This window comes from Lissotriton helveticus, chromosome 8 (assembly GCF_964261635.1).
Source record: "Lissotriton helveticus chromosome 8, aLisHel1.1, whole genome shotgun sequence".
NCBI lineage: Eukaryota > Metazoa > Chordata > Amphibia > Caudata > Salamandridae > Lissotriton > Lissotriton helveticus.
The window spans coordinates 247,172,468-247,198,833 of record NC_136069.1 but is presented as its reverse complement, the minus strand read 5'-3'; the positions used below and the strand labels follow the sequence as shown (position 1 = coordinate 247,198,833).

Below are 26,366 nucleotides of genomic sequence, written 5' to 3'. Positions count from 1 at the left end.
AATCTTGCACTAATCCAGACAACCCTTATGGTGATTTTAGTGGTCTTAGACAACCGTTGAGAGCTGTCCAAGTGGTAGCTGTGGAGAGCAGCCATCAGTCTTAGTTCAGAAGGAGTGTTTAGCAGCTTGTTTTATCAGATCTAATCATGTAGTGTAGGTGAAACGAAAAAGAACCACACAGTGTAGTTATAAAAATATGTCTATTTATTACACAACACTAACACATTGGTATATCTCCCACCCAGATATATCAACACAAATACACAATACTTCAATTGCAAACAGATAAGTGAGCATGGGGGGAAAAAAAACATATACTAAGAAAGCGGAATGTTAACTGCGACTGAAGTGGGGACTTGAACCAGGAGACTCAGAAGAGCGGAGACACAAGGAAACACCCATGGTAAGTACCCAGTGACCTAATGGAGACTGTGTGCAAAGTGGAAACACAGCTGCGTACTCAATAGAAGTCAACGGGAAAGTCGCAGTTGCAGTTTTGAAGAAGAACCGATCCCAGTGGACCCCGAAAAAACCCGTGGAAGACAGAAGGTTGGATTGTCATCCCATTTGTGGATACCCGAAGAACCATGATGCCTACACCAGGCAAGCTGGGTGCATAGGTGCAAAGGGACATCTGAAAAGTAGACCACAGTGGAAGACTTCAGTCAAGATACCGCTGGCAAAGACTGGGCAAGAGTCCGGTGGAATCGAAGGGTGGATTCTTGCAAGCAGAGTGTACAGAGTCTATGGCACTCGGAGGTGACCAGGAGGCACAGAAGAGCAATACCCACCGATAACAGAACATGCAAGAGTGATGACGGTTACATTATCACTGCTGCTGTGAGGACCAGGCTATGTTAAGGAAGACCAGGAGCCATACAGACGCTGCCCCACGTCGGAAATTGAGAACCAGTCGGTCGGTGTCCAGCTGGAGCACCAACAAGCCTTGGCAGCAGCAATAGATGGGGAAAACGATAAAGGAGGAACTTTGGGACCAGCAAGCTCCAAGGAATACACCAAGTACAGAAGAGTCAGGACCTGAGCAAGCATAGGAGCCCACTGAAGCAGGAGAAGACCCTCGAGAGGACACACAGGCCAAAGGCACAGGAGTCACAAGAGGAACTCGAGCAGCTCACCAAAGAAGGAGGCCCATGGTGCAAAGTGAGGACTCTGATCTTGGCAGGAAGAAATGCTAAAGGCTGGAGCTACTTGTAGCCTGAAGATCTCTGAAGTGCAAGCCAACAAGCCCTGGCAATTCGACGCAGTGCACAGGGCTTTGATCCCAGCGGTTCCAATGAGGGATACTGGCCTCAAGATTGCAGAGAGGACAGCTCAGGCCCGAGGGAGTTGCCAAACCACGGCCTGTGTTGCTGAGCCTTTTGAAGTCCATGAGTTGTCAGGAGCAGCAGACCGGTCAGCTGCATTGCAGTGTCCGCAGATGCACGGAAGTGACTCCAAGGGAGATTACTTAGGGTGTCCTTGATGCCCACAATTCTGTTGAATATCCTGGAAGAAGCATGAATGAATGAATGAATGAATTAATAAATGAATGAATAAATTTATTGTTTGGTTACTCAAAACCATTACATTAAAACCAAGATACAACATTTACAAAAGTTAAAAAGTAAAAAAACCAGGGAAGTCGTCTTCTTTAAGACAAGTCTTTGCGATTAAAATCTGAAAACATGTAGGCTAAAAGGAGTTGTCCATAGTCTTGCGGCCCAGCATGCCTCGGCTAGGTCTCTGGTCGTTTTAGCTCGAGATGGCCATCAGCTTAGTGCGAGTCTGTAGAATGAATTTACCAAATGTGGCCATCTGTTTTACTGAGTTCAATGTGTATAATTGATGAACAGCCTCCTTTCCAGTACGCGTCCCCAGGTGTAAGATGATAGGCCTGAGGTAAAGGCTGCGAGCTGTGCGCAGGGCCGGGCAGCAAAATAGGAGGTGGGCCAGAGACTCCCGTTTGTATTTACAGAGCCTGCATTCCTTGGTCTCTGAACCTGTCCGTTCAGTGGTGTATAATTCTTTAAGGGGCAGGGGATGTAATCTGTAGGCTAAAATCTTATGTAGGGCTGGGCGGCCCACTGCCTGCGTGAGATGGAGTTTAGAATTGTGCACTGTATGCGGCAGACTCTGGGACTCGTGGAGGCCTCTTTTTGCCAGTGACTCCAAATCCAATGCATGAGAGCAGATGCGGACTTGTTTTTTGATTGCATTTTTTATGGCAGAATAATTAACTGGCTCAGAGTCCCAGTTCTCCGTAGCTAAATTAAGGAGATCCTTTGCCGCAGTAAGGGTCGCTGACCAAGGGTTCCCAGATTCCAGGAAGATGTTTTTTAAGACTGCCTTCAATGTCTTCTCGTGTGCCGCTGTTGTAAGGTAGTAGTATTTGCTCAAGGCAGCCATCTCTTCCAGCTTTTGTTGGTTCAGAGAAAATTCTAGTCGTACAAGAGTGTTTCTAGTGCACGCGGGTAGGTGGAATAGTCTCTTATATGCGCTACAGTGGATTTTTTCCAGGTCCTTGTTTAGTTTTCCAGGGAACGCTTGTTGGGCGTAATTAAGGGCTTGCATTAGTTTTGCCTTCAGTACTCTTTGGATAGCCATTGTGGTAGGGCTATGTAAGGTTGCTTGTAATTTGCAAATGGCGTAGATGATTGTTTTCCCTTTGCATTGAATTTTCCTTAGATGAGCACCAGGTAGCCCCGATTCATGGTACCAGACGCCCAGATAGTTGTATTGCTGCGTACATCCCAGAATCAAGTGACCAAGCCTCCATTTAGCTAGGTTTTTTTTCGGATAGTGCCCGAAAAATTACAATTTTTGATTTGGATGGGTTGGCCACCAGCCTGTTTTTATCGTTGTATATTGCAAGGGCCGTCAGTGCCTTTTATAGGCCTATTTTGGTATGATCCAGAAGTACCAAGTCATCGGCGTATTGCATAAACTGGATTTTAGTGCCCCCGATCCTTGGTGTAGCTAAAGCCGCTCCAGTCAAGGCTTGGTCCATATCTGCTGTGTATAAATTAAACAGCAGTAGTGCTAAAACGCACCCTTACTTTAAACCTCGGTCCGTTTCAATCTTCTCTGATGCAGAGTCGCTCGAAAGTTTGATTCTGACCCACGTTCTATCATACAGCGACTGGATTGCTTTAAGCAGGGCAGGGTTGCTGTTCCAAAGTGCCAGCTTCTTCCAGAGAATTGCGCGGTCTACCCCATCGAACGCTGCAGAGTAGTCGATGAAGCAAGCGAATAGGGGAAGACTTTTGCGCAACCGTGCTTGGTGGGCTAAATAAGAAAGTGCTGTTATGTTATCCACGGTTGAAGACCCAGGTCTAAATCCTGTTTGGAAGCGGGGCAAAAGTCCTTCTGTGTTTGCCCAATTTGCTAGATCCGCCAAGATGGTACTCGCGTAGGCCTTGCCCTCGATGTCCAGAAGGGCAATCAAGTGATATTTGGACGGGTCTGATTTAGGCCCTTTCTTGTGTATTGGGTGCAGAAGCGACCCTCTCCAGGAGTCTGGAACGTCCCCCAGGAGCCAGCATTCAGTATATAGGTGGGACAGGTTTTCAGACCAAAATTCTATATTCGCCTTGAACAAGGAGCCAGGGAGGCCGTTGGGACCCGGTGCACCGTTTTGTCTGATTTTTGTTAGGATTTTGGATACTAAGAATTTTCCGGGAGCGGCCTTCATGTGAGCGGTGAAATCTAGCTCTTCCCTTGCTGCGGCTGCTTTATTTAAATGAGGTCTGATTGGATCCTCTTTGTATGAGGCTTTAACATGGGCGACCCAGGAATGTGCATCTGGAAGAAGCACAGACACAGATGACAAAGAAGACTTGCAGAACAGTGAGACCAGGAGCAGCAGTCTTCTCCTTGATTCAGTTCCAAACGAAGTCCATTGAAGTCTAGGTGTCCAGACGGTCGATGAGTGACATGGTTTTAGGCTTGGGTCTTTTCCCACGATGAATCTGAGGACCCACTCACAGGTAAGCTCTTTTATACCCTAAGATAGGGGTTAGGATGATTCAGGGATCCCTCCCAGAGAAGGTGCTGGACATAGGGCAGAATACTCCCATGTCCTTTGTCCAGGTTTGCGCCAGAGCGGGAGCCAAGGGCTCCCAGAACTGGTTCCAACTGGCGTATGCAAGGAGGGCACCAAATGTGCCCTTCAAAGCAGTCTGGTGGCGCTCAACCCATGTGACAGGAAAGCTATTATTGTACCTTAACTACTCAAGCTCAGCTCAGCAGCAGGAGGGCAGAATCGTGTCTGGGGTCGGCAGCAGCACTAGCTTGCTGGCAGACCTTGGAAGGCTGTTACCGGGAGTACTGGGGCTTTCCAAAGCAGCCTCCCAGTGCATGGAACCATACCGCCAACACTGGTAAAGGTGTTGGGGTAGGATTCCAACATATTTAATACCCAACACACCCAGGTTCGGTATAGCCACTATATAATAATCCATCACGTAAGGACGCATGGCCACTATATGTATAGCTGACCACACTTACAAAGCTGACTCAGGGGGTTTGTAGGGGTGTCCTGCTCATGCAGGGGCACCCTCACACTCGTAACCCAGCACCCTGCCTTCAGAATTGAAAGCCTGGCTTCAGAGTGACTTATAGGTTTTAAGTGTAGTGACCTCAGATATAAGGAAACCTATATCTGTCGTAAGTGGTGCTAGCACCAGCTTACACAGGCTGCAATGGCAGGCCTGTAGTCACAGTTTGAGTGGTCTCTCATGGGTGGGATGATACATGCTGCAGCCCATGGGAGACCCCGTGTGTACCTATGTCCTTGTTATCTTGGTTCCATATACTAGTGACTTAAAGGGGTACACCAGTAGCCAATTGTGGAGGTACAGAGAGTACTTACCATGTGAATTTTAGGGAGGAAGCACCGTCACTGGGGTCCTGAGTAGCAGGATCCCAGTCAGACTAGTGAAGATACATACTGACACCAACAAAAAAGGGTAGCATCCATGAAAGCATATCCTACTTTCCTACAGACACCACCTGTGTTAGATCAGGATCAAGATCCTCATGGATAGACCCACCCTGGATGGCCTGTCCCAAAGGGTGTGTGAGAGTATATAGAACGGACAAGACTTGCCCGTCAGTGCTGACTTGCAAGTCCCAGGGGAGACTCAGAGGAAATCATAGAAAAAGCAGAAAATTGTCAAAGCTAAGCACAAGGAGCAGCTGAAAATGCAAGTGACCAAAGTATGTATACTTTGAAGCATATCACAAACTATAGCAGTAACACCCACTAAGCCATTGTCAAGGAAAAGCACTTCTCTGGCTGCTGAGCAGCGACGAAAAAAGTACTGTTTTTCCTTGAAGCTGACTTTATCCGGTGCTTGATCAGTGTGCTTGGTGGATCTTTCAATGTGCTTGTACTCAATCGGGATGAAGTCCTTCGCACTAGTATGCTTATTGGTCGTTCTTAGCTGCTGAGCTATAAAAATGAAGAAAGTTAAGCAAAATCTGAAGCTCCTGACATAGAATTTCAATTTCTGGTGAAGCTCCTCTAGCAGACGCCCACATTAGCTCTCACACTTTTATGTTGGTTAACAGACATTTTCAGACCCGAGAATATTGAAATAATATAGGGTATCTTTGTTGAAGCGGAATGCTCCAAGCATGGCACTCTTGCATTTTGAAGTATTATATTTCAAATTGGCCACAGAGTATCGCAGAATTCTACGGTGAAAGTTTTTACAAACATTTGTGCTGTGCTATTTATTTTGATAACTTTATAAAAAAACAGATAGTATTACGTATTAACTTAAAACAATAAAGCTGATGAATAGAGTTGAATATTCAGTATCAAACGTCGTCCACATGTGTTGTCTAAATTAAGATAATTGATTCATTTTAAAATATGCACAACCTGTTTTGTCTTTTAGTACCTTTAGAAGGCCTGAGAAGTCAAAGTGTGTTTGAGGAGATGAGAGGAAATTACATTAGAGAGCTACTAAAAGCCATTTGTCTAACACAGAAAGGAAATGTGGCGAGCTCTCAGCGGTATTATCAACTTACCAAACTCATGGATTCCATGCATGAAGTAAGATTTACATTATGTGTTTAAAAGTTTTAATGTATGACAATAGAACAGAATAAAAATCATACTTCTAATTATTAAGATATATGCCCTGGTCTTTCAGAAGTGTTCACTATGCTCCAATTTCTGTGTTAACGAAACAATACCTCCTCCTTTTAACTTTAAATTGGAATATCTGCTTCCCTCAGTGGAAGATCTTGTGTTTATCTTAATTGTGCATTATTAACAGCGTGTTGAATTGTAATCTGCACTCAAATTCACTTGTATATACTGATATGATACTATTGCGTTTGAAACAATTTTAATATGGCATGTTAGAGTGTATTTTTCTGGCTTATGCTACCTAGGCCTCAATGTCAACTATTTCAAAATTAATGTTACATTCACTGTTTATTATTTCTGCAGCACATAGCCAAGCAAGTCATGTTTGTTTATTTTTGGATGCCACCTTTTTCGAAGACTCACTAGCGAGTGCTCCCTAATGTATCTTTTTTCCAAATACCTTCCGCGTGCACGCATTATTGCATTCATTTTCAACGGTTCACTGTTGTTTTTGTAACTAATTTGTTCAGACACCTCTGGATGACATTACATCAGAGGGGGCTGAATCAATATTCATGTAGTGGGTTAGTGTGTGAATGGTAAGGCTGCATGACGATCCTGAAAGTCTTTTTTCTGACTGGTCGAAAATATATTTATTTGCTCACACCTTAGTAATTCTGTATTTTCTCTGCTTGCTATGCGGACATTTCCTGTATAAACCCTCTATTTTGGGGATAAGCCAGACTCTGTTGGGTACTATAAGGATGCCGTCTGATTTCTCACTGATTTTGATTTTTGATTGGGTGTATGCCTATTATTCTGAATTGTATAATTACCGAGAGCCTTCTTGGCAATTATTTGTATGCACTAACTAATACTTGCTGCATCAGCACTTTCACTAGCCTCTTTCTTTATCATTTTTGTGTAAATCTTTACACATTTCTAATTTTGCCCTTGAACTCACTTATTTAGACGCCCCTTTCTTTTTTGACTTGGGACACAATGCTTCCTGAAATTGAGATTGCCACCACCTGATTCACCCAACCTGTGGGCGTGCTTTTAAGATGTAATATTTTAGGGGTACAGCGTGCCCCTGGTTGCTTCATAAGAAGAAAAAAATATATTCAAGTTCAAGAATGAAATGTTATTTATCACATGGTATACAGGTAACACAGAGCAATTTCAATCTACCCTTCCACCCCCAGCCCCATCGACTTTCTAACCTAGATGAGTATTTTAGGAAAGCAGGATCTGCTTTCATGGTTACCCCCACTTTTTGCTTGTGTCAGTATGTTTTTGACCTATTCTGACTGGGATCCTGCTAATCGGAACCCCAGTCGTGCTTTCTCCCTAAATTGACCATAGTAAATTCTTTTGTACATCCACAATTGGCTACTGGTGTACCCTTGTAAGTCCCCAGCATATTGTAGTTAGGTACCCAGGGCATAGGTACATAAGGGGTCTCCCATGGCTGCAGCATGTATTGTGCCACCCATGGGAGTCCACTTAAACTGTGAATACTGGCGGGAAACATCCTTTACAACGCAACTTTTACCACGCAGTGCCTTTACCACGCAACTTTTACAACACAAACCATTACAACGCATTGCGCTCGGGGGCGCTCTAGGATAGGGAATACGTTTAATTTACTATCCAACACCTTCCCTAGTGTCCACGGGGACTGGAGTTGGAATAGTAAATTAAACTATTCACTATCCAGCACCCCAAAGCGCTATGCGTTGTAAAGGTTTGCGATGTAAAAACCGCGTTGTAAAGGCATGCAATGTAAAAGCATGCGTTGTAATGTCATACATCCATACTGGCCTGCCATTGCAGCCTGTGTGAGCTGGTGCTTGCACCTCTCACTACAGATACGTTTCCCTATATCTGAGGTCACTACATTTAAAATCTATAGGTCACCCCTATGGCAGGCTCTTCAGTCTTGAGGGCAGGGTGATTGGTTATAAGTGTAAGGGTGCACCTGAATTAGCAGAACACCCCCTCAAATTCAGGAGCCGATTCTATAGGCTTCGTAAGTGTGGTCCCCCAATATGATACATATCGTGGACATCAGTCATTACCAGATGTTTAACTTTATAATGGCTGCACCGAACACAGACATGTTTGGTATCAAACATGTTGGAATCATACCCCAACACCGATTCCAGTGTTGAAAGTATGATCCCATGTACTAGGGGGGCTCCCTTGTGATACTCCTCCCGTGCTCCCAGTAACTGCCATTTTGGGTCTGAAAGCAAGCTAGTGCTGCTGCTGACCACTCACACGATTCTGCCCTCCTGCTGCTGAGCCAAGCACAAGCAGGGTAAGGGTAGAACAATAGGTTTCCTGTCACAGGGAGGTGTGACCATCTCTCAGACAGGACTTAGCGTATTGGGCTGTGCTGAGGGCGCTTGCCAGCACCATCAGTCTACGTTAGTGCCCTCCTTGCATACTCCAGTTTGAGCCGGTTCAGGGAACCCTTGGCTCCCACTCTGGTGCGAAACTGGACAAAGGACATGAGCGTATCCTCCTATTCTGTCTAGCCTGAAATCACATCACTCTTCGACCGTCTGGACCCTTTGACTTCGTTGGACTTCGCATGGAATCAAGACTGCACCAAGGAAGACTCTAGCTGCTCCTGGTCTTGCTGTTCTGCAAGTCTTCTTCATCATCTGGGTCCGTGCTTCTTTCACGTTCTTAAACAGACCTGTGGGCATCAAGGACACGAGAAGTAATCTCCCTTGGAGTGAAGGAGTCACTCCTCTGCAGTTGCAGGCACTGCAACGAAGCTGACCAGGCTGCTGCTCCTGTCGTCCTCAGGACTTTTTGAGGCACAGCAACACAGGTGGTGGTTCTACAACTCCCTCAAGGCCAGACCTATCCTCTCTGCTATTTGAGGCCAGTATCCAATGTCTGAACCGCTGAGACCGAAACCTTGTGCATCACGTCAACTTGCCATTGCCAAGGCTTGTTGGCTCCACACTACAGAGATCTTTGGGCTCCAAGAAGCTCCAGCCACCAGCATCTCTTCCTGCCAAGATCAGAGTCCTCACCGCATCCTTGGCACCGGGGGCATCCTTCTTTGCTGAGCTGCTCGAGGTGCTCTTGCGACTCCTGAGCTTTCAGCCTATGGGTCCTTTTGAGGGTCTACTCCTGCTTCAGTGGGGTCAACTGCTTGCTCGGGCCTGCTCTGACTCCGGTAAACTCCGGTAAGACGGAAGTGGTTCTCTTTGGAAATGACCCCACTTTCTGGACTCCCAATTGCTGCCCAGAGGAGATGGGATCGTTGCCTGTCCCTATAAAAAAGGTCAAGAATCTTGGAATCTCGATCGATGATAAAATGAATTTTAGGGACCAAATAAACCAGGTCGCTTCCACCACATCGTACATCCTTAAATCATGCAAAAAAATCATGCCCCTACTACCCGAGGAAGCACAACAAACAGTGGTATCAGCCCTTATAATGTCAAGATTAGATTATTGTAATAGTTTTTACCTTACTGTTCATAAAGGATCAATGAACAAACTTCAAATGTTACAAAATGCAGCCGCCAGACTTATAACAGCCACACCTAAATTTAAATCCATTTCGAACAAAATGAAACAACTTCTCTGGCTCACGGTCAGCAAACGCACCAAATTCAAGGCACTCTGCCTTGTATTTAAAGCTCTTCATGGCATAGGACCAAATTTTCTGCAACAACACTTTACCTGGTATAAACCAAACAGAGCACTGCGGTCAGCTGACCAAAAGCTCATCAGCATTCCTCGAGTAAAAAAAGCGAACTGGGGTGGAAGGAGTTTCACGATCAATGCGGCAAAATCGTGGAACTCACTACCGCTGAATAAAAGAAACATTCCCAACCACCTGCCCTTTAGAAAGGCACTGAAAACTTGGTTGTTTACAATTTAACTGGATCTGTCCCGGTCTAAGCTCATAGTAGGTCTTCTCACAGCGCCAGGACACCTTCGGGTATCAGTCAGCGCTTTACAAATACACATAACATTACCATTAACATTAACTCTCCTACTGTTGCTGAGTCCCTTGGACCTTGCTGGTCCCAACGCTGCGCCTACTTCGTTTTTCATGTCTTTTGCTGCTGTTGGTGCTCCCGCCGGACACCGACCCCGGCGGTCCTTGAGTTCTGACGTGGGACAGCTCATGAATGACTCCTGGTCACCGCCATCACTCCTGCATCTCCTGTGATCAGTGGTCTACCGTGCCTCCTGGTCACTTCCGAGTGGCAAAGATTCTGGCCCTTCTGCTTGCAGGATCTCCTCTTCAAGAATCCGTCCTTGGATTCCCCCAGACTCTTTCACCTTCTTTGCCAGCTGCATCTTTTCTTGAGTCCTCCATTGTGGTCGACGTTGGTTTCAGACTTCACTTCGCACCTATGTACCTAGCTTCCCTGGTATAGGTATCCTGGTTCCTCGGGTATCCATGGGTGGGGATTACTCTCCAACCTTCCACTGGGTTCTTCAGGGTTCCCTGGAAAGGGTTGTTCTTCTTGAAAACTGCAACCACAACTTTCCCATTTACTTTCATTGAGTATGCAGCTGTGTTTTCACTCTGCTCACCACCTCCACAGGTGGTTACTTGTGTCCTAACCTGTTTTGCTGACCATTTCAGAGTCCGTGGGATGTCTGGAGCAGCAGACCTGTCAGGTTTGTTGAGGTGCCTGCAGATGCTTGGGGTGTCCTTGATTCCCATAGGCCTAGAAAGGAACCTGGATGAAGCACAGGCACAGTCAATGAAGAAGACTTGCAAAACAGCTAGACAAGGAGCAACGGGAGTCTTCCTTTGTGCAGTCTCGATTCCAGCCGAAGTCCAAGGTGCCCAGACGGTTGAAGTTGAAGTGGTTTTAAGTTTGAATCTTGTCCTACGTTAAATCTGAAGAGCCACCACAGGTAAGGCCTTAATTCCCCTAGGGAATGGGTTGGGACGATTCAAGGATCTCTCCTAGAGGAGGAGCTGGACAGAGGGGAGGATACTCCCTTGTCCTTTGTCCAGTTTCACACCAGAGCAAAAGCCAAGGGCTCCCTGAACTGGCTCAACACGGGAGTATGCAAGGAGGACCCCAGATGTGCCCTTGAAAGCAGTCTGATGGCGCTGGCAAACACCCCAACCCCAGCCCAATACACTAAGTCCTTTCCAGGAGGTGGTCACTCCTCCCGGTGGCAGGAAACCTAGTGTTCTGCCTTCCTCTGCTCGAGCTCAGCTCAGCAGCATGAGGGCAGAAATGTGTCTTGTCGGCAGCAGCACTATCTTGCAGTTAGACCCTGAAAGGCTGGTACCAGTAATTTAGGGGGGCACCCTAGGGGAGCCTCCAAGTACATGGGATCCTAAATCCAATACTGGAATCGGTTTTGAGGTAGGATTCGAAAATGTTTGATACCAAACATGACTGTTTTCGGTGCAGCCAGTATATAGTTAGACATCTCATAATGGACTTGGTGTCCACTAAATGTATTAAATGGCTGCCCGCACTTACAAAGCCTGGAGAATCAACTCTGGGGTTTGCAGAGGCACCCTCGTGCTTCTAACCGAGCACCCTGTCCTCAGGCTTCAAGAACTGGATAGGGATGACTTATAGGTTTTAAGTGAGGTGACCTCAGATGTAAGAAAACATATCTGTGTTGAGGGGCTCAAGCACCATCTCACACAGGCTTCAATAGCAGGCCTGTAGTCACGGTTAAAGTGGTCTCTCATTGGTGGCATAATACATGCTGCAGCCCGTGGGAGACCCCTGGTGTACCTATGCCCTGGGTACCTTAGTACCATATACTAGGGACTTACAAGGGGAAACCAGTAGCCAATCATAAAGGTACCAGAGTACTTACCGTTGTCAAATTTAGGGATAGAGTACAGTGACTGGGGTCTTTAGTAGCAGGATCCCAGTCAGACTTGTCAGAAAGCAGCATAACATGTGCAAAAGGTAGGGGGAACCATGAAAGCAGATCCTAATTACCTACAGGATACTAGAGCTTTTGTGGTTAAACTATTTCAGCAAGTATTTCCAGATCTGGAGGTTTCGGACATGGATTCTCAGATCCAGAAGAATCACAGATTCACAATTTATTTAAACCAAGCAACCTGACGAAAGTCACCACCCCCGTCCAATACTCATCTTTATTGGTAACTTCCTTTTTCGACAAGCAATCTCTTTAAAAGCTCCACCTGCATCTCCTATGACAGTGCATTCTACGTTCATCTTTGTACAATCAGATCTGTGTACGGCTACAGTATTGTATTGAGAATGTATAAAGCGCAAACTGTCAACCTACAGGTATCTTGGCGCTGAGACTTAAAAATGGACCCCCCACAGACATCGACCAGTTTATCAATGGGAAGCAATATGTTCAGCCTTTGGGAACAGCCAGGTTTTCAGACTTTTCCTAAAACATGCCAAAGACTCTGCCTGTCTGATGTTCTGAGGCAGCTCATTCCACAGGCGTGTGGCCACAACACCAAAAGCTCTGTCTCACGACCTGGACCTCTTAAATCTGGTAATCACTACCAGATTTGCGCTGGAGGAGCGGAGCTGCCTCTTGGGATTGTACCAAGTAAAGTTCTCCTGCATCGGTACAGGGCCTAGTCCATGTACTGCTCTAAACACAATACAAAGAGATTTAAAGCAGACTCTTTCCTTAATCGGCATCCAGTGAAGATCCCTCAAGGCCATCGCCGTAGAGGACCTGTACTGTCTATTTAGCGTCAATTTTGCTGCTGTGGACTGGACTCTCTGCAACCCCTGCAAGATGTATTGTGGTGCTCCCCAAAACAGGGAGTTGCAGTAATCCAGTCTACTCAGAATTATGCTCCTTACTACAAGGGGTCTCGTATCACTAGGCAGTAGCGGAATAATCTGCTGAAGTTGGCGCAGCAAGGAGAAACAGACACTATCTATTTTATTAGCCTGTGACTCCATCTGGAGGTTATCATCTACCAAGACCCCCAGATTGCGCACCATTTTAACAGGTGCCAGAGGTTTGTCCTCGGGGGTAAGTCTAAACTCCAATGGAAGATGCTGAGGCATTCTAGTGGTAGAACAGTATATCACCTCTGTTTTCCCCCGTTGAATTCCAGGGAGTTCTTCCTGAGCCAGCTGGCGGTCTGACGCATACATTCCTGGAACGCAACCATAGACACTGCTTGTTTCCCTTCCAGGGAAATCACCAATTGGGTGTCATCAGCGTAGTTGATCACATCAATTCCAAAAGACTTAATAACAGGAATCAAGGGACGCAGGTAAATATTAAACAGGATGAGGCTGATCGCAGAGCCCTGCGACACCCCGTAGCACACCGGGCACTTGCTGGAGGTGAACGGTGTCATAGTCACGACCTGTTGTCTCCCTTATAGATAAGGCTTCAGCCACTTCAAAGCCTGCCCTTTCACTCCTATATTTTCCAGCCTTTCCACTAGTACCGTATGGTTCACTGTGTCAAATGCGGCTGACATATCCAGTAGTACTAACACAGAAGGATTTCCATTGTCGGCACGCATTCGTAGATTGTCCATTACGGTTGCCAGAGCTGTTTCAGTACCGTGGCCTGGACGAAAGTCAAACTGGTCCTTATCCAGCAGATGGTTAACCTCAAGATAGCAAGATAAAGTTTTGCTAACTGCTTTTTCCAGAATTTTAACCGGATATGGCAGGAGGGAGATGGGTCTAAAATTGGCTGGTACTGTAGGGTCCAGAGAGGATTTCTTTAGCAGGGGTGTCACCACCGCTTGCTTTCATGTCTCTGGGAGCATTCCTTCTTCCAGAGACTGACAGCAGATCTGCCTCAGCCAGGGGAAGATTTCTTGCCTAAACTCCTTCCAAATCCTGTGTGGAAGAGGGTCTAGGGGCGATCCCGAGGAAACACTTTGGGCCACACTATTAAAAAAGTCCTCCGTAAGAGGTTGAAAGTGCTCCAGGGAAGTTTCTACACAAAAATCTCCGCCTAGCGACTGAGGTAAATCATCCTGACCGCTAATATTGCTTGAATCAAGACCTCCCACAATTTTGGAGATCTTGTCATTAAAATGGGTAGCAATCTTATCAAAAGTTTTTGCAATGCAACCACCATATTGCTCGTACAGGCAGGATGGGACAGGCCCCTAAATATATTAAAAAGTGCTTTCGTACTGTTAGGCGCTTGCAGAATAGACTTGGCATAGAAATCTGCTTTTGACCTGGAGATAGACTCCTTGTACCGGGCCTGTGCCAACTTTAATTCTTTCTTATCCAGCTCTAAATAAAACCTTCTCCATTTCTTCCCAGGCTTCTTGCATGTGGCCCGCATTGGTTTCAGTTCCCTACTATACCAAGGGGCTGAACCTTTCCTCCTATTCTTAATTCTTTTTACTGGGGCTAGCAAGTCCAGTGTTCTAGTTATGTAATTACAATATGTTTGATAATTATTTTCCACTGAGTTATTAGGGATGAAGAGGTTCTGATTCAGAAATGTCGGGTCTGTTCTGTTTCTTATCACCTTGGTCTACTCTCTACCCTTTCAGTAAGTTACTGACTGATTATTATTGTTCACTGGACCAGGCAACATAATCCTAAAATGGATTAGAAAATTAGAAAATAATCAGTCTAGCTTTGAGGCAAAATAGCAACCACCTCTGTCTCGGTCTGATTGGCGAACAGGCGATCTAAAACATGCCCTCCTTGATGGGTTGGCTGTTGCACCAATTGGTACAGACTGAGATTCTCACACGTTTGCCTTAGATCTCTCAAATGGTTGCCTAGGTTCCCGTTGTCCCATAAGTTAAAATCACCCAATAAAATCATTCTTGAATGTGTTAGGGTCAGGTTGTTGATAGTGTCAAGTAATGCTTGATATTGGGTATCTAAACCTGGAGGTCTATAGCAGACCATCCCAGTTAATAGCCTGCCTTTGGCCTCTTGCAATGAAAAACCCAATAGTTCGATCCCCGCAACATCATCTATCCCTAGTGGTGCAAAGTCCCATTTTCTTTAAAAATCAACCCAAACCCCCCTCCTCTCCCCGCAGCTCTTGGTTTATGGAAGATTTTATAACCATCTGGGCAAGCAAAGTCCATTAGTACGGGGGAGTCAACGTTAGTCCATGTCTCTGTTAGGAAAAGGACGTCCAAGTCCATGTCCTCTAACATATTAGATATCTCTTGATAATGCTTAATCAGAGACCTGCTGTTAATAAAGCCGCAGTTTGAAATGTTTTTATCATGAACAAGAGCATCTTGGTGTTTCCCCTATGCCTCCTTCTCACCTATATTAAGCAGTTGTTGCCTGGATTATCTAATCCTGTCTTGACCTTGATTCAGACAGGCAGCATGGCTGGCGCTAAGCGCGACTGGGCCGCAGACGGGCGTAGACAGGCTTGCCTCTGGCGCGCCTCCGGCACGCGCGCGCTGCCGGTTGCATTGTCCGTCCTACATAGGCAGGCATATGCTAATCAGCCTACAACACTAGAGCGCTAACAAGATGGCGCTGGAAGGGAGAGTGAGAGCCCCTGAGTCCCGCTAAAAGCAGCGAGATGTGAAGTGAAGTTTTTAACGTGCGGGTAAGAGAACTACGATTTTGGTGCTATTTAAAACATTAGGAAATTTTAAAAACAATTGTCAGCGCAAAAAAGCAGTATTATCAGCCCCCCTGTTAAAACCAGTTACCAGCAGGATACCGGTATTGTCAGCCCCCTCCTGTTCCCGATTACATCGAGGGGCAGTGCTGAGAACAAAACACTAGTAGCTAGTGACTTCACGGAATGCTTTCCCCACAGTCAAATGTTCAGCGCATGGAGTGTCAAACAGACAGGCCGTGATAGAAAGTATTTTTACAGTGGACAAGTGTTTAGAAACTACAAGAGCTAATAGATCCCCTGAATGCAGTTGGGCACAGGTTTTTCTGCAGGAGCCTGCACCCCTAGAGGTCATCAAAGATGGTCAGTCTTTCCATTCGGAACTAGAGGTTACGTAGGCTCGTTGGCAGCCTGGGCATCATATTTAACTTTGAAGGGTTTGAAGTTCTGGTGCAGAACGGCTCACTTAAACATGCTGTAATACGATGTCTTCCAGGGCTAAAGCTATGTGATTTTTTTGTATCTCTTTCTTCTCTGCTCTTGTTTCATGGTCTGGGCCTAGAACTATATGTTGGGGTGTTTCAATTGGGGTGGGGGTACATCTTCCTTTTTTTTTGCGGGCAGTGGTGCTGGGACGTTTCCGGTGGGGTGCTCCCGGAGGGCTGTCATTTCATCGACAGCAAGGGGGTGGGTGATTTCTTTTTCTCGACACAGGGTGGGAGGGCTTGTACCCTGGGGGCTTAGGGAGGTCACAAAAGAAGTGATTTTGTTTTTGTTTACATGTACTCTTTGTTGGGGGAAGGAGGGTTGGATGGGGGTCAAAGGAGGGTCAACATGATGTCAAGTCTGAAATATATGTGCTGGAATGTTGCTGGATTGAATCAATTTAGGAAGCAGCAACTTATTTATGAAGAACTTGGGGGCAGATGTATCATCCCCATCATTTGCGATTCCCAAATAGCGATTTTTAAGAAATCGCTATTTGGGAATTGCAAATTGGGATGTATGTAGAAATTCGCTATTATTTAGCGATTTCTTAAAATTCCTTAATTGCGATTAGCAAAATCCTAATCGCAATTAAGGAATAATTTCCCATTCATTTCTATGGGCCAGGAGGCCCATAGGAAGGAATATGAAGTTATTCTCAATTTGCGATTCGCAATTTGCTAATCGCAAATTGAGAATAATTTCAAGGGTGCAGGGGTGTCCAAAGGACACCCTGCTGCACCCCTGAAACTTACATGTGTGCACACATGGCACACTTACATGCCCTAAGAGCACTTGTGAGCGCCACATGGCACCTTAAAAAATGCCAAAAAGTGCATTTGTAAAAGAAATCGCAAATTACCACCAACTACAAGTTGGTGGTAATTTGCGATTTCTTAAGGTGGATTTGCAAAAAAAAAATGCTTGATGCATAGCATTTAAGGAATCGCAAAATTGCGATTCCTTAAATGCTAGAGCAAAATAAGGAATCGCAATTTTTGTGATTCCTTATTTTGCGATTTTGCACATACATACCATAACACAGTTTGCGATTCGCAAACGCCGGAATTCTGCGAATTCCGGCGTTTGTGAATCGCAAACGGCTTCATACATCTGGCCCTTAGTGTTTAAATCACATATACTAGGTATAACTGAAACCCACTTGCCGTATAAGGATCAGCTTATACTCAATCAGCTGGGGTGTGATATCCTAATTTGCAACTCTCAGACAGTGTAAATTCATGAGGTAGCTATAATGAAATCCAGAAATCTATTAGCTAATATACTTAGGACCTCCGCAGATTCTAGGGGAGGGTGGGCTGAAGCCCAGTGAACAATTGCTGAGTAGAAACTAGCTATATGTGTAGTGTAAGGCTCGAATCTGGATGATCCCTATATGTATGATTATTTTAGTTTGGAATGATTGGACTGGGCAAGTGACCTAATAATCATGGTTGATTTTAGTTGTTTAATTGATTACAGGATTGACACTACAAATCAACAAGCGCATGTAAGGATGGTCAAGATCCGGGCTTCTATCTTGGAACTTATATGATTGCATTGTCTAGTTGATTCATGGAATACATTATTCCCCTTGGTGCCAGGATGTAGTTATTATTCTTCACCCCATAAGCAATATTCATGTGTAATCATGATTTTTATTACGGGGCTGACATAGGAGAAGGCACATATTGAGGTATGTCTCAAGATCACATAAGATCATAATCCAATTATACTGCCGTACAGGCCGGACATGGAGGCAGGCCATCGCCCATTTTCATTCCTTCGTCATCTTCTAACTAATTCAGAGTATCGGTTACACCTCAGAGGTGCACTCAGAGAATTTCTACAAATCAATAAGGGATCTGTCTCAGCAGCAGTCATCTGGGATTGTATAAAGGCATATATCAGGATGGGTGACGCTTCAGTTTATTCTAAATAAAAATAGATCTTTACATGAGAAAGTGGGTCTATGTTGCAAGGCCTGCTTAGACTTAGAACTAGAGCATGCACAGGCAATACTCACAAGGAATCCAATTGAGCAGCCAATACATCTCAGTTCAATTGAGAAATGGTTCATGCTTAATCAAGGACTAACAGAAAAAGCTGCTGCTAGCTATCATCGGAATAAAATGTTCTAATATGAATGCAGTGAGAAAGTTGTCCGCCTCCTTGAACATCAAAGTGGATATCGTGTTGTTGGACATAGAAAACGCTGTTAGTACTTTTCCCTCTGGGAAAGCGATGGGTGAGGATGCAATACCCCTGGAATTTTACAAAGTATATAGGGATGTCTTGGCATCAGAATTTGTCCATTTGATCACATACGTGATTGCTGGAGGAGTTGCTCCTGTCTCTTGGGAAATGACTAACATCATAGTGTTCCTTAAAAAGGGCAAGCCACCTGAGGAATGGGGTTCATACCGACCCATTCCTTTGATAAATGCAGATGCTAATGTCTTCTCTAAGATTTTGGCATCATGTTTGTCTCCACTCATGCATAACTTAGCCTCAGTCCAACAGCACAGTTTTGTCCCTAGCAGAGATACTACGGCTCATGTTAATAACCCAATGACAGCGTTTGTTTTCTCACGGAAAACGAAAGATCAGATTGGTATGATAATGTTGGATGCCGAGAAAGCTGTTGAAAGAGTAACCTAGGAAGTACTCTGGCCAATTATGGGAGCATTCGGGCTTGGAAGGTGGTTTAAATCACTAGTCTGGACACTATATGAGAAACCTGTGGCTAAGGCTGTGGCTGTGTGGTAATTCCTCACCTTTAGTCTCAATATATAGAGGCACAGGTCAGGGGTGTTCACTTTCCCCGTTATTATTTGCACTTTACATTTAGCCATACATAAAACATCTACTGCAGAATAAGAGTATCCAGCCAGTCAAATTAAATGTTATTAACCTTAAAATAACTGCCAATGCCGACATTGCATTTTTTTCTGACAATCTGCTTTATACTTTAGCACTTATATCAAACAAAGAAAAAATACCAGCACCAATCTTTTTCCAAATACAATCTAAGAATATTCTAACCAAGGCTCTCCATTCCTTCCAACAAATTTCACACAATAAATTGATGGACCTGGTCTCACTAGGATATCAGCTTGCTTGTGGCCCTGATATCAGATATGTACTTCACAAACTAACAGACTCTAATTAATTCAAGAGGGTTAGATTTAAGATGGGGATATAGCAAGGATATGGCAGGAAATCTGTAATAAGCATTTGTTACATGCATTTCACATTTATACTCCTTTATGGGGCATTCCAATTTTCCCTGACATATTCCATAACAAGTTGGGAAAAATATGGGGATGTTTGGGTGTTAGCAATTTGGATCAACTTTACGACTATCAGGGGGTTTGGACGTTTGCTTGATTACAAGAAGCATATGGGCTCCCATAATATTTTTTGTAAAGTGTTTAGAGGGAAGGGATTACTTACTTTATGGTTGAAAGCTGAATATTGGCCAAGAAACATCCAAAATTCTGGTCGCTTTATATGAGACAATGGGCAAAATCTCTATTAGCCTATTCGACCAGAGGTTTATATCACAGGCACAAGATGATAGCCTGCAAATAGCTTCAAGATAAAGCCCGTTTCTCTTAACTGAGACCATGGCTATAGAAATACAGAAGGCTCTAGCAGTGTTAGATCAGGCAGTGACTTCAGTCTTAACTGTCGCAATTTAGGACTATCTGGATCCTCTACTACATGCCTAAATGTATCTCAAAATGGGCAGTATCCCGAGCCCCTGACAAATCAAGATCTATCACATATGTTTGTGGATTGGCCCACACTCTAAAATGTTTGGGATAACTTACCTTTACTGCTAGCAGTGTACTTAGGGTTTGAACTTCAACTGACTAATAAGGAAATCCTGTTGAGGTATAGGAAGGGCTGTGCTGACTATTTAGGGTTGTTGGTGTCGATCATAGTTGTTAGAGCTCGCTTATGTATCGCAAGAGCGTGGATCAATCCTCTGCCACTGAAGGTGGCAGAATGGTGGGCAATGTTGTGACAAATCTACAAGTGCGAGTTGGCATTAGCCAAGGGTAGAGACCCTCGATCCATTCCTTCACTGGGAACAGTTTTGGAAATGGCATGGATTTAATCTGATCTAATGCAGATTCATCTCTTTCATCACTTCTCAAAATATCTTTCTCTCTCTGTTTGTGTTTCTTTTCTCCCATTCTTCGGATTAGTATTTATGGTGGTTAACAAATAATGGTGAATTTTCTATTCTCCGTACCTACTGTACTGTTTCATTGAATACTGGCTCCAGTAAAAATAAAAATGTATAAAAATTTTTTTTAAATCACACTCACTGAACAAGAGGCGTCCCCAGCGAAAAACATGATCTCCCCAGTCCTAGCACAGACAAAACTATGGCTATTACACCAAACATACTGGACCCCAGCACACCTAACGTCATTAGGACTTAGAGAAAATGACCGCTGCTGGAACTGTGACTCAGAAAAGGGAGACCTTACGCACCTTATAAACCACTGTGCTAAGGTTAGCAAGTTCTGGAAAAAAGTCTTCGCATTCATAAATAAGGCCCTAGACTGTACACTAAGAGAAGATTTTGCCACAACCACCACGGCATTCCTAACAGCAGACATAGCCACACAACATGACAGAGACCTACTAGACTTCCTATTAATGACGGCAGCCAAAGCGGTGCTTGCCAAATGGACATATCCAAAGCCACATTCAAGGGGTGGCTGCACTAGGTGACATTCCTAAGAGGAGCCGACAGCACAGCGCTAAGAAACGCCCCATGGAAAAACCCCAACAGAAGGCTTTGGACAACCCTAGACAAGTTCCTAGGCGCATACGATCCCCCTTGAACAACGAGTTCAGAGTCCTATAGCAGGGGACCACGGTAAAGCCAGCGGTGGTAGAACAGTACAACAAAGGGATAAAGGAAAGGGAGTGTATGGAGAGGAGGGTGACTGGAGTGGCAGTAGATTCAAATTAACCCACCAGATTGACGGTCAACCATAAAATTTGCGCCATCACTTCTATGTTTTATGTTATGTGTTGGAACATGCACAGGCCAGAACCGACACAGAAGAGAGGAGGGTGACTGGACTGGCAGTAGATTCAAACTAACCCACCAGATTGACGGTCAACCATAAAACTTGCGCCATCACTTCTATGTTTTATGTTATGTGTTGGAACATGCACAGGCCAGAACCGACACAGAACTATCACTAGTGCTTACATGTTTTATGTTAAGTGTCTGGCAAGTCAGTGGGGCATAGCTCGAGGTCAGTCATGCTACAAGCCAGTACCCATCATCGACCTACAGCCAAAATCAATGTTGTGAGCCCAGGCGAGAACAATCTGCGCAACACTGTGTATTTTTGTATGTCATATATGTCCTATTTTGTATTGTGAAAATCCCACTAAAAATTTACAAAAAAAAAGGAAAAAGCAACTACATATTGATGACCCACATAAGAAGTGTATATACTGACTTCACCCGGAGCATACTGTGAGGGATTGCAAAATTTGCTGCACCTTTTACTAGAAGACGCTAAAAGTTAGGGAAGGCAGATTGCTGTTGTGGCTCCAGAGACTTAAGACTAAGGACTGCCCTCTTTCAGATGAGGACAGTGAGGGGTCTCCAAGGACGGTAGCATCTAAGAAAAAGTTTAGATCTGGTGAGAGACGCTCTTCACCATCCCCTTACAAAGCTATGAAAAAATCTCACCATAGCTCCAACACAGAGCGCAATCCTGAGGAACATCAATCTTCCTCAAAAAAGGGAAAACTTACCTATGAAAAGGTTCACTCAGAGCCAGCATCTCCTTCCCGCCAATAGGTTCCAGCTAAGAGAGCCTCACATTCACCCCGTCGACCGCAAAAATCGTTCTTACCTCATGCTTCAAGATCTCCTCAGTGTCACTGTAGAAGTTGACCCCATCGTTGTTGATAACATCGTCGATGAGTTCAACGCTGACAGCAACATTTATTTCAGCTGCGTCACCAATGTTTCTAACATCGTCAACCTTGTCGTCGACGTTTAGATTAACAACGAAGATAACTTTCATGACACTTCCATCCACGCAGAATCCGCCATTGATGAAGAGTTCGTCCACTAAGAAACCTTCAACTGCAATAAAGATGAACCCATTTACGAAACGTACATCCCTGAAGGACTAGTCAATGAAAGAATCGCCCATGAAAGACACATCCACGAAGGACCCGTCGATGAAGGACTCGTCGACGAGATTGGCTAGGGAAACAGTCGGACAACAGCCATCCATTTCACTACCTTCTCCTCCATCCCGGATGCCGCATCCAACACCATCAAGGCCTCTCACAGCTCTTTCTAATCCACCTCCACCAGTTCCTTCTTTTGTAGCAAATCCACCTGCTGAAGATCGAATTTCCACAGATGAAGATAGAGAGGAAGGTGAAATTAGGGACACCATATCACTCCCTTTCGAGTGAGATGATTACTTAGTACCAACTCCACGCCTGCCGGCTGCAGATTCTCTGCTAGAGGATATCACCAGGTTCTATAGTTTGATGGAGAGAGCCACCAAAAGATTTGACCTTTGCTATTATTCAAGCAAGCAGGTTGATTTCTTGATGATTTTAAGGAACCCATCAAAAAATCTATTCGATCCATTCTATCATTGATGTTATTTGGTAGTAAGGACTAAAAATAATAAAAACTCAGGCGACAGACTCTGCAGTCATTCACAAACTGGATAAAAAATTAAAGCCCCTAAGGACTCTACTGTATACCTAATTGGCCAACTAAAACCAGATTCAGTGGTTTCACAGACAGACCAATGCTGCTCCAAAAATCTATCCACTCCATCTTTGCAATCCCTGACAAGGATGTTCGTAAACTCGACAACATTGCAAACGGTTTATGTATATAGCAGTCATCAAAATCAAAGCTACCAACTCTCTTGCAATACTTGGCTGCTACGACAAATGTAGTCAGACCTTCTACATACATCGACCTGTTACCTGAGGACAGTAAATTGGAAGCCCATAAAATCCTGCAAGAGGAATAAAGAACCTCAGCAGAGATTGTAGATTGTGCCATTGAAATCTCATCACCTAGTTTCAGATAGCTTGCAGGGGCCTCAGTTCTCTGCCCAGAGGTACAAAGTAACATTTTAGATTTACCCTTTGACAGGGAATCATTGTTCGGTAAACAGGTGGATGAAGTGCTTCGTCCATTAAAGCAGATACTGACACTTCCAGGACTCTTGAACTTTACTGGAGCTGTGAGCCATCACTTTGGCATTGAAGGGTATTCTCCCCAGGATTACACACTCGTGAGTCCTCATTCGAACGGACAACACCACCAGCGTGTTCTACCTAAAAAAGCAGGTAGGAACGTGCTTAGTAGCACCATCAACTCAAGCGCAACAAATCTGGACCTGGTGGCGCCAACATCACATATCCCTGAAGGCTGAACATGTTCTGGGGGGAATCCAACATCCTCGCTGACTCATTAAGCAGGACCAACATCACCTGCCAGGAGTGGGAACTAGACCAGCACACTCTGGACTAGCTATTCCACCTTTGGAGCAAACCAAAACTAAAACTATTTGCCACGCAGGAGAACAAGAAATACCAATACTTTGCAAGTTGGCATCACCAAGATGGATCAAGAGGAAATGCGCTTTTGATGAGAGAAATAGTCAGGAACCTGTGCTTACGCTTTTCCCCTGATTCCTCTTAGTCCACGACTTCTCATGAAGATGAAACGAGAACCATGCTGAATTCTCCTCATTGCCCCATGCTGGCCCAGGTAGTTCTGGTTCACAGAACTTTTACTCCTGTCCGACTAACCTCACGTTAAACTCAATTCAATACCATCGCTACACACCATGAACCACGGCCAGGTCCATTATCCCAGTCTGGCATCGCTGCACTTTGCGGCCTGACTCCTTAGTATAATGAGTTTGCCATGATAAATATTCCTTCGAATTGCAGGCAGATTCTTGCCAAACAAGACCTACAAATGCAAATGGAAATGGTTTTACCTCCGGTGTACAGAGAATAACTTTCATCCCTGCTCATCGTCGCCAGATCAAACTCATTCCTCAAGAAGAGTTCATCTTGCAACAATCTCTTGATTTCGACGCTCCAGTGAGGCGCCATTATTATGGTCCTCCTGGATCATGAAGCATTTTCTTAAGGGTCTCTTCAAAGTGTTTCCTCCAGTGAGGAGACCTCTTCATCATGGCTCCTCAACAGTGTTCTAGACCAACTCATGAAAGCCTCATTCAAACCAATGCACAAATCTGAATTGAAATTCCTCACATGGAAAATACCACTTCTTTTAGCCCTAACTTCTGCTAAGAGGGTTAGTGATATCCAAGCTTTTACCATCACAGAGCCTCTCCTTCAGTTCAAGTCTAACAAGGTAATTCTTCACACCAACCCCAGATATTTATCCCCAAGGTCCCTTCAGACTTCCCTTTAAATGAGTCCTTTGTGTTGCATACCTTCTTCCTAAATACAAAGACAGTTCGCAAGAAAAATCATTACATTCTGGACGTCAAGAAATGTCTCAAGTTCTATTTACACAGAACTTGTCATATCCGCACAGATCATCAACTATTTGTATCATATGGTAACCTTGCTCAAGGGTGCTTAGTTTCTAAACAGACTATTGCCAGATGTATAGCGTCCATCATAGCCTTTTGCCACAGACTGGCTGGAAAACCATTGCAAGACACAATTAAAGCCTATCCTACCAAGCTGTGCCCAGCTTCACAGCTCTGTTTGTTGGTGTGCCCATTCAACATATCTGCAGGGCTGCAACATGGACCAGCAGGCACACTTTCATAAAGCACTACTGCCTTGATGGGACAGGCAAGACAGATGCTGCTGTGGGGCAAGCAGTGCTCGGACACCTAATTTATTAAGGTAAGCCTATTTTATTTTATTGTATGTATGCAAATTCCTGGTTCGGTTCTGTATATATTCATATGTATGCATCTTTAATATAAATATCAGAATATATTGCTTTATTGTTATTATAATTATTATATTATTTATTCTTTGTGTTTACTGCTAACTATTCTGATTCAAGTGTGAATCTATAGAAGATCAAGTACTGGGGAAAATTTTGGTTAATTACCTGTAACTGTGGTTCTGCAGTATTGGTATCTTTCATAGATTCACATGTGACTCACCCTCCTCCCCGGAGAGGCTTTACTTTTCCTCTACCTATACCACAGTAGACTTTTGCTCTGAAATTTGAAGAACTCTGCCTCTCTTAGTAGCATTATTGAGGGTTCTGTAGCTTGATTGGTTAAAAGTTTTCATTTGGTCCTTTTTAAGTTGAGCCTGAGCCAGCCCACATGTGCTGCTCTGGTGATCTGTTGTAGGTAGAGTACAGAAGAGTAGCCCCGCCCATATTTTTCATTGGCTTGTGTCAGTCAGTCAGAAATCTTTATTCGGTAAACATAAAAGTTGACCATAAAAGTACATTACACAATCCAGCAATAACAATATCTTAAACTAATATGAAAATACAATTCTCAGATTCACATCATAATAGTTTTACGATATTTAAAAATATATTTTTTAAAAGCTGTCACAGAAGCAATCGTAAATTCATCATCAAGGTTTGTAGCGCCCAAAATGCAGGTCTGAATTGTCTCAAGCCAAATTTTCTCAGTACAGGGATAATCCATTTCCTTCTCGGACTCGTATAAAATGTACAAAAAAACAATATATGTATGTTTGACTGTGCAGAGTAATCATCACAGGGGCACTTACATAAAATTTTCGACCAGTCATTCCGTTCAGGAAAGCTTAAGGATCTAAATAAAATATTCTAAACGTGATAGCAAGAATCTATCGTAGTCTCCAGTAACTAACAAAATGTATGGTTGTATTGTTGGAGTTGCCAAAATAATATAATGGGTTTGAACCGTTGATTTACTCATTTCTAAGGTGGTTCTGCATTCGCCCAAAAATCGCAAACAGCTAGCTTTAAGTTCTTTCCTGGAGCCTTCACGCATAGAATCTGGATCATTAAACTATTCTGCATGTCCAAATTTAACAAGAAACATTTTAATATACCCTAACCATCTTATGTATTTGACCCCATCAATCCCCAGGGCGTCCTTCAGGATATGGCGATTAAAATCAGTCTCATCGGCAGTCCACACTCTATGCCACAATAAGATCGGCTGCATCTTAAGGATTCCTCTAAATA

General features: G+C 44.3%; 1 protein-coding gene across 2 annotated transcripts in view; it reads left to right on the top strand.

Moving 5' to 3' along the window:
* PGR (progesterone receptor) overlaps positions 1–26,366 on the top strand; it is a 653,985-nt gene that overhangs the window by 586,624 nt on the left and 40,995 nt on the right. For both annotated transcript variants that reach the window (XM_078656995.1, XM_078656996.1), the window contains one exon: positions 5,904–6,061. In XM_078656995.1, coding sequence (XP_078513121.1) covers positions 5,904–6,061 — 158 coding nt within the window. The remainder of the gene's footprint in view (positions 1–5,903; positions 6,062–26,366) is intronic.